At 26.9% G+C, this 14,440-nt stretch overlaps 1 protein-coding gene across 2 annotated transcripts in view; it reads left to right on the top strand.

Annotated features, from left to right (window-relative positions):
* Nucleotides 1-14,440, top strand: part of LOC112688531 (cyclic nucleotide-gated cation channel subunit A) — a 249,148-nt gene that overhangs the window by 164,875 nt on the left and 69,833 nt on the right. For both annotated transcript variants that reach the window (XM_025561796.1, XM_025561788.1), the window contains exon 5: nt 11,363-11,525. In XM_025561796.1, the coding sequence (XP_025417581.1) occupies nt 11,363-11,525 (163 nt within the window). The remainder of the gene's footprint in view (nt 1-11,362; nt 11,526-14,440) is intronic.

The following is a 14,440-nucleotide window of genomic DNA, read 5'->3' as shown; positions in this document are numbered from 1 at the left end:
TGCAAATTTTTTTGGTTGTGACACGGCCTCGGTTTGCGGGTGATTTTTCTTCCTCGGTGAGGTGGCCGGTCAAAGTTATATCTTACGGATTAGTAAAAAAAGAACCAAGATAGTATGTGTGAAAACTGTAATTTTACCAGTGATAAAACACAAGAAAAATATATACGAGTATGTATATATCTTGTATGTTGGACGGTGGTGGAAAATGGTGCGGTGATGATGTGTCTTCCACCACGGTCACGGACAAAAAGTTAGTCATTTGAGGCGACCGGTCGGTACGTTGCCACCGGTTCCGATAACTTTTCCCCCCTCTGCCCGGTTTTCCGAGATAGGTGGGTAGTATCGGAAACGGTGTTGTCGTTTCCCGGGTTATGGCTGGGTAGAGCGGGCGCGGCTCCGCGATAGTGGTGTATTTGATGTACCTGCACCACAGCGGGACCGTGTCAGTTGATCATACACAATGCTCTCTAAGAACATAATTCGTTTCATGTAACTAGGGTTTCAAAACTACAAATTTTATTTTTTTACATACTTCGACGTTTTTTTCATTTTTAAAGCATTTTCAGTACGATATTATTGGATCATTTTGTTGGTTTTTAATGCATATTTGTTCAATATATTAAAAAAATTTAGACTATTCAAAATAAAATCAAAAGACAAATTATTAACTTGATATTTAAGTAGGTTCATCGGATTTTTCCATACACATTGTCAATCATTATTTTTCGGTTCAGTTTTTATCTTAATTTATTATAGACTATTGAACGTCACCAGTATTCGGTCAAATAACAAATTAGTCAGTTCGTATTACATCGCAGACGTTGCTCGTATTACGTGTTTGTGATTTTAATGTATTAGTGTGTTAAATAATACCTAAAATAAAAAAAATGTACATCATTTTTGTGGTAAAATGCATTTTTAAGGATATTTTTGGCTATTTTTTAGAGCATATTTGTATAGTTTTAAGTGCATTTAAATCCGGGCCCTACTCATGACGTACGAATATTAAAATTAACTGGCAAGTACCCCTAAGTATTTACCAAAATCGTGTATATTTTCATATAAAATGTATAAGATTTATTCTTTAAATTATGGTTCAAACGTTATTACATAAGTTACAGTTTTTAAAATTATTACTCAACATTTTCTATTGAATTAAGAGAAATACTCAATTAAAATAATGTCTTACTTTTGTTATAGGACTATACTTCACAGTCTTCAAATTATTAGTGTATTTTATATACATAATAATAAAATTCTACTATAATAATAGTTATTGTTGTTCAAGTCATTGTACTGATTTCTTGATTTTTCGTATAATTATTCTACGTCACTTGAAAATTTTGAATGACATTTCTTTAGGAAATTATGGCAAAATTATTTTATTTTATATATTTGTTATAAAAACGTATTGCTTTCACATTCTGTTTTGAATATTAAAACTATTTTTTATGTACAGCATTTAGTACAATTACTATATTCATGTACTAATTAACTTAAATTATTTCTCACTGTTAATTATTTTAAACCAATAAGCTACAATTAAACAAGTAAATAATATGAATTTACAGAAATAAATAAACTAATAATATTAAATATATATACCTAACCAAAAAATTATTTAATATATATGAATTATATAAAAGATTTAAAGACTAGAAGCCTTTGAGATGTGGTGCTTCAGGAAAATGCTTAAAATACCATGGACCGAGAGAGTAACGAACAATGAAGTACTAGATAAAATTATGGAACAACAAAAAATATGGAAAAGTATTCGATCCAGAAAAGGCAAGATAGGACACATACTAAGGTACGAAAGTTTACTAAAGAAAATATTGAAGGAGATGTTGAAGGGCACATTGCAAGAGGAAGACCAAGGGCAGAATACATGACACAGCTAATGCAGGATACGAATAAAGGAAATTACAAAGACCTGAAGGAATTGTCTTACGATAGAGAATCACGGAGAGCTGCAACAAACAAATCCACGGATTTATAAATAAAAAAAAAAAAATGAATTATATAACAAATTCAATAGGTAGTCTCGATTATATATTCAGTTGACAATTCAAGAACTGTTTAAATACGAGAATAAGTAGTATAATAGTTCCCTGGTTTAAATTGAATAATTGGTATTTTATATTATTATTCTACCCATTGGGTACTACGAAATATACATAATTCCATCCACTGCAACAATTAAGATACCAATTTTATTTTTTTTTCTCAAACGTACGAGTGTATTGGTTACTCAATTCATACAAATAAATTATAAGCTAGGACTTTATTCATTTTTAGTAGTAATTCAAAAGTTATCAAACTCATCCTCATTCGAAATAAATGATCAAAACATAAATACCTGAATATTTCTCCCTTAAAAGTTCAATTTCATGTACCTATCCATATCATCGTTACACTTAATTTTATTCGGATAGTTGGGTGTTATTATAAATGTTAATACTATAAAAAAATACGGTATCAGTACGAATTCATTATTAAATAAAAGAAGCAAATAAATATTGCGTCTACATCAAATGGGTTTATTTTGCATTTAAATCGTGAAATGTACAATTATAATATTAACAAGCAGAGTGTGATTTTCTAGTTTTTAATACAAGTTATTTTTTGTTAGTGCTCCGTTCGATAAATTCGTTACTTTTTTAAGCATCGAAAGATGACCATAAATTATAACTGTCCATATGAAAAATTGTAATATTATTCATAAGCCTATGGAAAATATGAGTTTTACTCTCTTGCATATTATTGATATGGTGACCTGCAAAATAGACGAGTCAAAGATTAAATCAATTGATTTAAATTTTTATTATGTTTGAACAACAATAAAATTTACATTTATCATGCTGTTATTTAAACGTAAACGATTTTTGTTTAATCAATTTAATTCTACTCATCGAAAGTTTTAAATAGTATATCCTATATGATTTCAGTTCATATTTCAAATGTACCCATTTTATTTATTGAATATTTTATTGATTTTATGATTCCATATACGTTTCAGGATTATCTTATGAATAACCGATAATTTAGTTTATAAAATGAAAGGCATTTCCGTGATGGAAAATTACGCAAGATACAATTTTTGCATTTTATTTAGGTTCTATAATGATATGTTGATTATTGTATAAATACTCTGTCTCAAATAATCGCGCTTTCGTGTGATAATAATAAAAAACATGTTATGTTTAATTATTTTACTCAAGGACCCTATTAGCCAATTTTAAGCCAATTACAAACAAATTTCAATCGTACAAATACAAATGCGAATATGCAGATAAACTTTTTTTGATGATTCATAACGTATATTATTCAAAACAAAATAATATATAATTTTATGGAACTAATAAAATTCTACTGTTCTGGATTTTGGACATAACTTGTAGGAATATAATGAAAGAGATAAAAAATGATTTGAAATCCGAGATAATGTATATAGACGCCCTGAAGTACAGATAAATTAAGTTTTAATGGTTTAAAAAGACAGAGATCCTCGAGTGGTCTCCTCTAACTTTTTAAATATACGAAAAATATAAATATATATGGAATGGAAGTAAACTCATAATTTAAATAAATACATAAATAAAATGTCTTTGATATTTAAGATTAAAACTCGTTTACTCGTAAATTATAATCTAAAAAATATATAAATATAATAATTATTATAATCTATATAAAAGTATATGAAGGTATAAGTTTGACTTTTATAGTAAATAATAGTAATTTTCAATTTTTATTCTTACAAAATATGATTAAAATGGTATTATGCTTATCAATTTATGTTCTACTCTAGTAAATAAGATCTAACTTGTAGTTAGATATTTAATGAATATATATTCTAAGACTAAATTTGTCACATTTATTAATAATAAAATCTTCAGATGAATAAACAAAAATGAATTAAAAATATAAAATAACGCATCAATGCAAAAAATAAAAACAACATTTTTTGACCTAAATAAAACACTCTGACGTGGTTAAATAGAAAATTGAGGAATTTCCATCAAACACAATCGAATTATTCTAAAATATATTTTAAACTGCCTAAATCAATTTATGCGTCTCAAAAAAGTAAAATTCGTATTATAAATCCTTATTCTATCAAATAATTTTGTTTACAGACAAACATAATAGTATAAATTTTGTTAAATATATATATATACACATAATATTTAGATAATATGACATACCCTGTTCCAAAATATGTGATATTATTTCATATGAATCTTATGATAGGATATTTCAATAATATGATATTGACTAATAGTTTATATTATAAGTATTTTAATCAAAATATCAAATATTCAATTTTTTTATAGTTTTTATGTTAATATTTAACGAAGTTTTTAGTTTATTATAAATATAGTAAAATAACTGTCATACCACAGGTATTGAGTTATACAATTATTTTTGAACTTCTAATATAACTTATTATTATTTTCTTTAAACATATTACTTTTTGTTCTTAAATTATTCTATTAAGTCATAATAAAAAAATTCGTTGTAACAAAAATAAAATCATTAATTTTTTTTTCAGATAAAAAATGTATAAATTATGAAAAAATATATTTTTTTTCTAATAGAACTGTTAAATTATTAGAGAAAAATTATATACTACGATTGTCCTTAGTAAAAAAAAAGAACAACTAAATGATAATAAATTATTACAGAAAAAAATTATTGACAATACAATAATTTACTCAGAAGAAACACTAAGATAATTTTAATTTAAACAAAGCGTATAAATATGAATATTATATTCAGTTTACCTCATGGGTTATTGGATTATTAAGAATCTTGTAAACATCATATTACCAGGGTACCAAAACGTTTTTTATAACATTATAAGTATAACGTTAAACTATTCGAAAACGATTGAAATCGATAACAGATAACATATCGGTAAACGACGAACGATTGAAAACGGATAACGGATAACGAAACGGAAACGAAAAAACAATTAAAATGAATATCGAATAACGTAACAGAAAACGATTAACGATCTTAACATAGAAAAAAATTGTCACGGAAAATAATTTATAACTATCAATAAAATAGATTTGGAACATAGTTATTTTTGTAAAACTGACGTAAATTACTAGGTGATCTAAATAAAATAAATATAAAAGGATGTTAAAACAGCAATACATTTATCAACTAATAAAATATAAATAAGCATTACCAATTATAATTTATAAATATGCTCTCTAATATCAGGTCGGTTGTTGTCGGCACGGAACCAGTATAGCCTAACCTGCCTCATCAAAAATTATTTCGTTGAACTAATTTATAACTAATATATAACTATAATTAATTTATAACTTATGTTCGGAGTTATACTCCAAACATAAATGATATTATATATATAATATAATATTTAAAATATGTTATGTTATTTTATATAGTATTGATTGCTAAATAATACATTTCAAAATTTTTCAAATTTTACATTAATTTAATTTAAATAACGCTAAACACTAAACGTAAAATGCTAAATTGTTCATAACGTTTTAACTATCAATAAATGTAAACGGAAAATTGTATAAACGTTTAAATTTGTACAATGTTTAAACGCTTAAAATGAATAACGTTTAAATGTCCCATAACAGTCAACAATATATATTATTTTAATTTAAGCCCTGCATAATATCATATTATACTTTTGTGGTAATATAATCGTATCTTTTATAAATATTCATAAAGCTTTTTTCAAAATGTCTACGATTTTCTCTTTAGATTTTTCAATAATTTTTTTTTTTTTGCGGTTCTGAGACAGATATATAACACATAACCACTAACATGACGCGCTACAAAGCCAAAAAAAAACCTCCTAAGTAATATAGTGGGGTTAAATCAATATCTTACAATCGCTCCATAGTATAATATTCAAATTTTTACGACTTATATAAATTTAAATATTTCGGTAATGAAAAACTATGATTTGATTTTGAATGTTTTTCGTCACATTTTTTCACATACCATATCATACTGTCAAAATAATTGTACGGATATAATATGGTTGTTATTATTTAGTACATTAGAAGTTCGCATTGAATAAAAATTACACATTTCACCGTCAGCTTAAATCAATCGAAAATTAAAATTATATTTTGACCAAAGTATTATTGGTATAATATACAGGTAAGTTATAAGAAGAGTTAACAATTCTGATTCTGGTGAAGATAAAAATTAACATAACCATCAATGAATTGGGTTTGAAAATTAAAAAAAAAAAAAAAAAAGAAGAAAAAATTATTTTTGAATCTAACTAGCTAAGTAAAATTATTTAATTAAGATTTGGATTATTATAAGTTATGGACTTGAAAAAAAAAACCGCAAACACTAACATAATAAAAAAGGTACACAATTGAATAAATGCAGTGAACTGAATAAAATAGCTTAGTAGACGGGATATAACCTCAAGCATTCAGTCTTCCATATCTAATGTGCATCTAATGAAAATAATTTAAGATAAAAGAAAATGTATAAATCGCATATTTAATTGAGTGTATTTTAAGACTATAGGGTTTAGTTACCGACCACATATATTATTTTATTTTATTGCACAGTGGCAATAATAAAATGTGTGATCATAGCGCATTTTATAGGTTTACAGCTATTATTTTTTGTATGAAAAAAAAAAAGACAAACGAATCATCGCCCAACTCTTTGTCTTGAATCGATTATAATCATTTTGACAATGATGCGCGTGACAATGATACCTATCAAACACGTTAACTGTAACAAACAGTAAAACTTTTAAAACAAGTATTGCACACAGATGGTACAATATCCAGTGACAGTATTATAATGGTTCATTCGACTATCTAATAACTATGGACGGACAAATACATTTTTTCGCTACCGGTATATTTTATTTTGTGTATCATTTTCAAACGTTTTTCACCACCAGAGGACACTTAAAGAACCACGCAAGTGCTATCTCTACGTGTTAAAATCATTATAATAACCTGCGCAGTGCCGTGTAACATACACCTACACACCGGTGGGAAAAATCGCCTGATATCTCGTATACGATTAATTATGCGTGAGTTGCTTTTTGTTCTACACACAATAATGTTTTCAACTAATTGACTTCTGCAACATACTGGAACATGAGTGCATTTGTCGCTTAACTGAACCACCTATATATATATCTACGCTTACAGCACTCAGCGAATGTTGGGACGTCCCGTGTGATTTTTATTCGAAATAAATATATTACATTATTGGACGGAGGAAAAACTAATCCCATGTAAAATCTGAAATCCGATTTTTATTACAGTTGGTAGGATAATATTATAGCCGTTTATTCCATCCAGTAAAATGGTATATTTCGAAACATTTTTATTTGGAAATATTTCACTGATGAAAAATAAACATTCATATGCAGGGGTCTTACCTGTTAAAAATAATGAATCATAATGATAATAATGCATATCATGTATATCATAAGGAACGATGAATTTTTGCAATTCTTACAAAAATTACTAGTCAAATACAATAGTAAATATCGACAATATTTTATAGTATATAATATATAAACTATAATAATTATAGTAAATAACATAAACATAAAAAATATATTTTTGTTTTTTATTCAAATAACGTATTAATTGCAATGAGGCATAATTGTTTTTGTTCGTAAAATAAATATCATTTTTACAGTTATCAATGGATATTTGTTGTACACATGAGATGATAGAAAATAAACCTAAAAAGTTTTCATTCTATTTAAAAAAGTTTTAGTTGTTAATTATACGGTGACGATTTTTAAGGAACAAAGGTTTACAATTTGTTTAAAGTTAATATGGAAAACTAGTTAAGTTTAGAAAAATTCACAATACTTCACCAAATAACCCAAAATCGTCAAATTCCACTATAAGAAATTTTTTCTTCTTACATCAACTATAATAACTCTAACTGATAACCAAAAAAAATGCCTACCAAGTCTAGAACTACCTAGTCCACCAAATTAATTTGTTGGGTTGCATTACTAAGCGCTTACCCATCTGTCATTTCACTAATTCTAATATGTAAGCGTGTTTCTTCTTCAAATCTAACTATGCCACTGTTCTTGACCACTCTATCTTTCCAGTTTTGTCTGGGATGTCCTCTAAGCCTTTTTGTCTTTGAATAATATCCTGTAACCGAAAAAATTATTTTTTTTTTGATCTTCGCTAGTACCCAGCTTAATATACTACTTTCAAAACACAATTAATAGTTGTTTCACCATACAGGTCATTGATCTTCCCAACTTCATATTATCCTTGGGTGCAAATATGAATATGAACGTGTTATCATATGTAATTAATTATTGTATTTAAAGATGTAAAAATTTAAATTATATTTTCAAATAAAAAATAAAATTAATTAACCGTAGATCATATAGACTATATGCATTAATATTTATTGGATATCATAGTTAACAAGGTAATAATAGTAATATTTACATGATGAGAATCATTTTTTTTTTTTTTTTCAAAAAGTTTACTTTTGTAAACAAAATCTAAAGTCACTCTAACGAATCATCCTCATGGTATAAAATCAAAACGGGTCCATGAAATAAAAATAACGTTATGTTATGATTCGATTTTTAGATTCTAAGTGAAATGAGGAATATATTGGTTTTTTACTATGCTGGGTGTAATATTTTTTTATATAGCTTTGTACACGATTTCGACCAGAATTACTCCAATCATTGAAATTCTAAGAGATTTCTGATAGATAATGTTATCTAGTTGATACTTTGAGGCAGCCGTTTACGAATTTCCAAAAAATGATCATAATATGATAATAATTGCAAATAACTCACGAAAATTTATAAAAGCAAACCAACAAAAATTATGGTTAACCGATTTCCGACAAATTTTAATTTTTTTCATTGTCACTCAAAACATTATAATAATATTGATTTAAAGTTCAAACTGAGTGCTTATATCACTTTTTGCTATAGATAGTATAATTTTCAAAATATTTTTATTAACTATTAATAAATATTTCAAAATGTAATACCAAAAGTAAAATTTTGATGTAAAAAAATATTTTGAAAATGCATTAAGAATTCCTTATCCTCGTACATACTTAATATAATAAATAAATATAATATAAATGTAACATAATTAAATTAAAAAAAAAGTTACAAACGTTTAAATAATAAATTTTGATTAAACTATTAAAACAAGGAAATACGCTTTATTTTTGTAGTCAATAATTTATAAATTTTTTATTTATTATTCTTGAATATATAAAATGTAATATAAACATCTATTAAATAGTCGCAAAAATATTTAAAAAAATTAAATTTTGATAAATTCATATTTTTCAACTCAGGTATTTCTATTTATTGATATTAAATATTGAATCAATAACATTTCATAGGACTACAACTCGTTTGCGCACATTTACCTTTTTTACAACTCGTTTGCGCAAAAATGCACAACTCAATTGCGCAAATATATTTTGGCTACCAGTGACGAAAATTCTTAGTGTCAGAACTTGTTTAGTTTTTATCATTGATTATTATATTCCTCGCGATTATGAGAGTTGGTTATTTTTATTATTTTGTTTGATTTATTAACAATAATACTCGCAAGACATTTTATATTTATACTTCTAAAATTTGAATATCCATTTATTAAAACACGGTATTCACTATATTTATAATTTTCAATATTAAAACATCGTTTTCCTCACCGAGATTCAAAAGTATTAGAAATTTCTACGCTATATTAAAGTTTACGTCGTCAACATACTAGTCACCAATGTACCGTACATATCCATAGTCCATAATTACCGAAATACTAAAAATTGATTGGAAATCCAAAATTATATAATCTACAGACTACACAGTCGATTATAAGATAATATTAAGATAATATATGTATATATATATGATAATTTGTACTTCAATTTGTGACAATATATGTACACACGTGTCATATGTGTGAATGTGTTGTGCGCAAACGAGTTATAAATTTTCAAGTAAACGACTGATTTCATCATGTGCAAACGAGTCGTCGATTTTCAGGTAAAAAATTTTAAATGTGTGCAAACAAGTTGTAGCGTTTCATAGTTATTTAGAAATATTGTAATACAATTATTGCTATTTATAGATACTATAAATTTTTTGATTTTCCTGAATTATACATGCTTCTTTTTTTTATGAAAGGGAGAATATTTAAATTTCAACCTAATTTATTAAGAAATTTAGTTATTATATCATATTTAGTAGTACAGATTGATCCACCTGACCTCCTTACACTCAAAATTGTTTTTTCGACAGCATTAGTAAATCGGTTTAAAGTTTTAAATAATATTAAGGTCATATCATTCACCCAACCCTGTCTCACCCGACTGTGAAGTGTCACCCGATTTCGGAATTTAACAATTTTTAAATGTTATTTTCAAAAAAAAACAAAAATATTTTACTCGTTATACTCGTTTTTTTAACGCCTGGACAAATTTTGAATTATTTGCAGTTACTAAATAAATGGATGTAAATCCTGAGTTCACAATGGTTTGTTATTTCGCAGAGGATTTGAATGTTTCAATAATCATTAGGTTAGGTTAATGTTATTGGTAAAATTATTTACTAAATGATACACTATTAATTAACATGATATCGATTAGTGTACCTTATAATTTCAGTATTCGATTTTCAAATACTACGCCTGTAATTGACCATGAATATAAAATACGATTTTCCTTAAAATTATATTGTAGTTACGCTATTCGATTATCGTCTCTTATATGGGGCACTTGTTATCTAGTCTTCGATTCTTAGGCAAAGAATGAAATGCAATTGATCACTTTTGTAAGACCCGATTTTTATGAAAAAATGAACATAATTTTATCGTACTATTATGAATAAAATTATTGAAATTCGTTACCGTTTTTTCTGAAGTTCGGGAGTTTTTCGATCAGGTTCTGACAATTTACATGTTCAATTTATAATGAAATAGTACTAAATTATTTAAATAATACTGTACAAAAGCAGACATGATATTTTAAATTTTTTTTTAATTCCAAAAAGTACTTTTCAAAGGATTAACCACGCAGAACTGGCAAAACAATGAATTCCTCGATAAAAATAAAAACAAAAAATATTTAGAAGAAGTATCTAATATTAAACATATCAAAAAATCAAAAACCAAAAATCAAATATTTTTCATCGGCCGTTGTTTGGAAATACGATTGCAATTACATAGTTCATTGAATACATTACAACATCAAAATGAGTATAACCACAGAACTATGAACAGTTTAAAACTACTTCATTTTGTTCATAATTTATTTCCTTAAAGGATCTGTTGCCCGAACTAATGTTTTTTTTTTTTTTTTTTAGTGGCTCATGCTCGTCACTGTTACCATACTGTACAACCTAGTGTTTGTGATTGGCCGTGGCGTTTTCTGGGAACTGAACAACGCGATGCCGACCATTTGGTGGATACTGGACTACGTTTCCGACGGGATCTACGTGGTCGACACCTTGGTGCATGCTCACGAAGGTAACGGTTTTGATCAATCCCTTATGTAATAACACTTACCGTTCGCATAATCCCATCGTGCATTGACGCGATCATTAGTCCAATGGAAAAATGTACAATATATGGTATGCGTTAAGTTGTGGGTTCGGATACGACAAGATCAGCATGCTGCGAAATAGGAATTTCGCCGGTCAGTAACGTACAACTCAGTCAGGTGATTGCAAACTTAAAGCCGTACGGACAAGTTTGCGTTTGGTCTATCTGTTGAATCTGAAGAAGTTGACGGAATTGTCCCACGAAATGTATACCATCGAATAGCGTACACTCGTAATGTTATGGGGGAAGGATACGAGGAGGGAAATAAAATAAACATTAATTTTTAGACCAATACTCTCAGCTTCGCTCCAGTTATAAATTATATACTATAATTGTTAATCGGATATTGAACTTATGTACTAAAAACTGTACAGAAATGTCATCTCCAAAACAGAAAACATTACAGTATGATGTTTTTCCACTTAAAAACTAATAACCCGAGATATACTTGAAACTGTTTCACTTGTGAAAAAATTGATAATAGCTACAGAGAATATTCGAAAAATATTCTATTCAAAAATTTTGTTTCCAAAAAAAAGCATCTATCAAAATATTAACTTTTACGCATTAAGGGGCTTCACCACCACGTCTTTTTTTAACAAAAACTACTGTTTCTAATTCCAACGCTACGTGTCGAAAATGATCACGATTTTTATTCTGAAAAAATATTCGGATGCTCCGTAATATGTACAAGGGAACGATCGAGCCACATTCTTAATTTTTGTAGTTTGAGTTGCAATAAATATTGTTGTAAATACAAAAAAATACAAAATTTCAAACTTAAATATTTAATTAACTAAATACAATTTTTAAAATGTGCCTCGATCGATCCCTTGTACATATTACGGAGCATCCAAATATTTTTTTAGAATGAAAATCGTGATAATTGTCCACACATAGCGTTGGAATTAGAAATGTATGTTGGAATGAAAAATAAACATTTTTTTGCGATCACGATATTACCTGATGACATGTGTGTGCGAGTGCGTGCGAGAGCCCCCCGTACCGCAATCGCACCACGTCTAGCTAAATATACCTAAACAGTGTAATATAATTGGATACGTTATTTCGTGGTATTCTATAATAATGTTAGCAATTACTTATATTTCCACGCCCTGATATTAATATTATACACCTACATTAGATGTTATTATAATTTATTATCGTTCTGTATTTCAATTTTGAATTGATTATTCAGTCACTATTCAGCTTTCTTTCTGTAAAGGCTATTTAGTTATTGTAATTAGAAAAAATTTAATTTTACCTATATAATACTATTTTATCACAATATTATAATAATTAAAAAATAAGTACGTAATTGTAATAATTAACAATTTATCGTATGAACTGCACTAACAGAAAATTTCGTAATTATTACCCTCACTGGTTATTTATTATGTATACTATTTCTATGACTAATAATACTACATTATAATGACAATAGTTGATGTTAAACTACCTATATCTTAAACTTCTAAACTATATTATACTAATGCAATAATACTTGAACTATTCATCAAAATATATACAATATACCTATCTATATTATCTGGCAAAAAAAAATAATAATAATCTAAAACTCTTCCTGTTTTTTTATATTATATATTATGGGTCCACGTATAAACTTAGAATTTAGAATTCTGGACCGCATAAATCTAAACTGTACATATCTGGAAAGTACATTATCTGGACCGTATGAATTTGGATACGATTACGCATGTATTGGCACTCGTCACTACACTTCGCAAATCGAAAATATCCCTTGGCTTGTTAAGCAAAACCACTTCAAGTAGGTAACAGGGACAAAATAAATGTGGATATGCAGATATATATATCCAGATTTGTACGGTCCAGATCATCTATACCAATAATAACTATACAAATTATTTTACACTGCGGACTATATTATTATTTTTCTCAATTCATAGCATAATAAGTTAAAACTAATGAACCGAATTCTCCAAAGCCATTCAACACGCGAGTACGGGACACCGATTATAATAATATGATTACGACTAGCGACTACCTGATGGTATGTAAGGGAGAGCGGTACCCCCATTCAGAGTTGGGCATTAGTCGAATAAAATATTATTCGATTGATTATTTGAATAAAAAATTATTCTTCATTGATTTATTCTTAATTTTATTATTGATTTTTATTTTTATTCATTATTTTAATTTGTATTATTATTCGTTATTCATTATTCAGAGATTTTTATTTACTATATTTTATTCATTATTTAGTTATTCGTTATTCGTTATTCCCTATAATCATATAAATAATAAATTTAAATCCAAAATAACGATGTATAGTGATAATATACTTATTATTTAGACTTAAATTATATATATAAAGGTAATACATATTAATATATATAATAATTGACAAAAATAAATAAATTATACTTTTATATTTAATATCATTATTTATTTAATATTATTCATGATTTTAACGAATAAATTTATTCTAAATAATTGTTTTATTAACGAATAAAACTATTCAGAATAATTTTATTCTTTATTTAGTATACCACAATTATTCAGAATAAAAAATTATTCTTTATTCATAAATAAATTAGTTATTCAGGCTTTTATTTTTTATTCATTATTTTGATTTGTTTTTGCCCAACTCTGCCCCCATTGAATTGTACTCACACTAACAATCATTTATAACTAACACAAATATCCCGGACGGCTACGACGAGATTAGAAATTGCCTATATGTTGCCCCTTAAATAATAGCAGTAGCGAGGCCCCTTAAGACGAGATGGTGGAGGGAACTAAATCCATGAGAAAACTATTAAATTGATTTTAGTAGGTACAACGCTATCGAAACTCAA

The sequence above is a fragment of the Sipha flava genome, unplaced genomic scaffold (genome assembly GCF_003268045.1).
Source record: "Sipha flava isolate LNK unplaced genomic scaffold, YSA_version1 110_pilon_pilon, whole genome shotgun sequence".
Taxonomy (NCBI): domain Eukaryota; kingdom Metazoa; phylum Arthropoda; class Insecta; order Hemiptera; family Aphididae; genus Sipha; species Sipha flava.
This window is presented reverse-complemented; position numbering and strand designations above follow the sequence as displayed.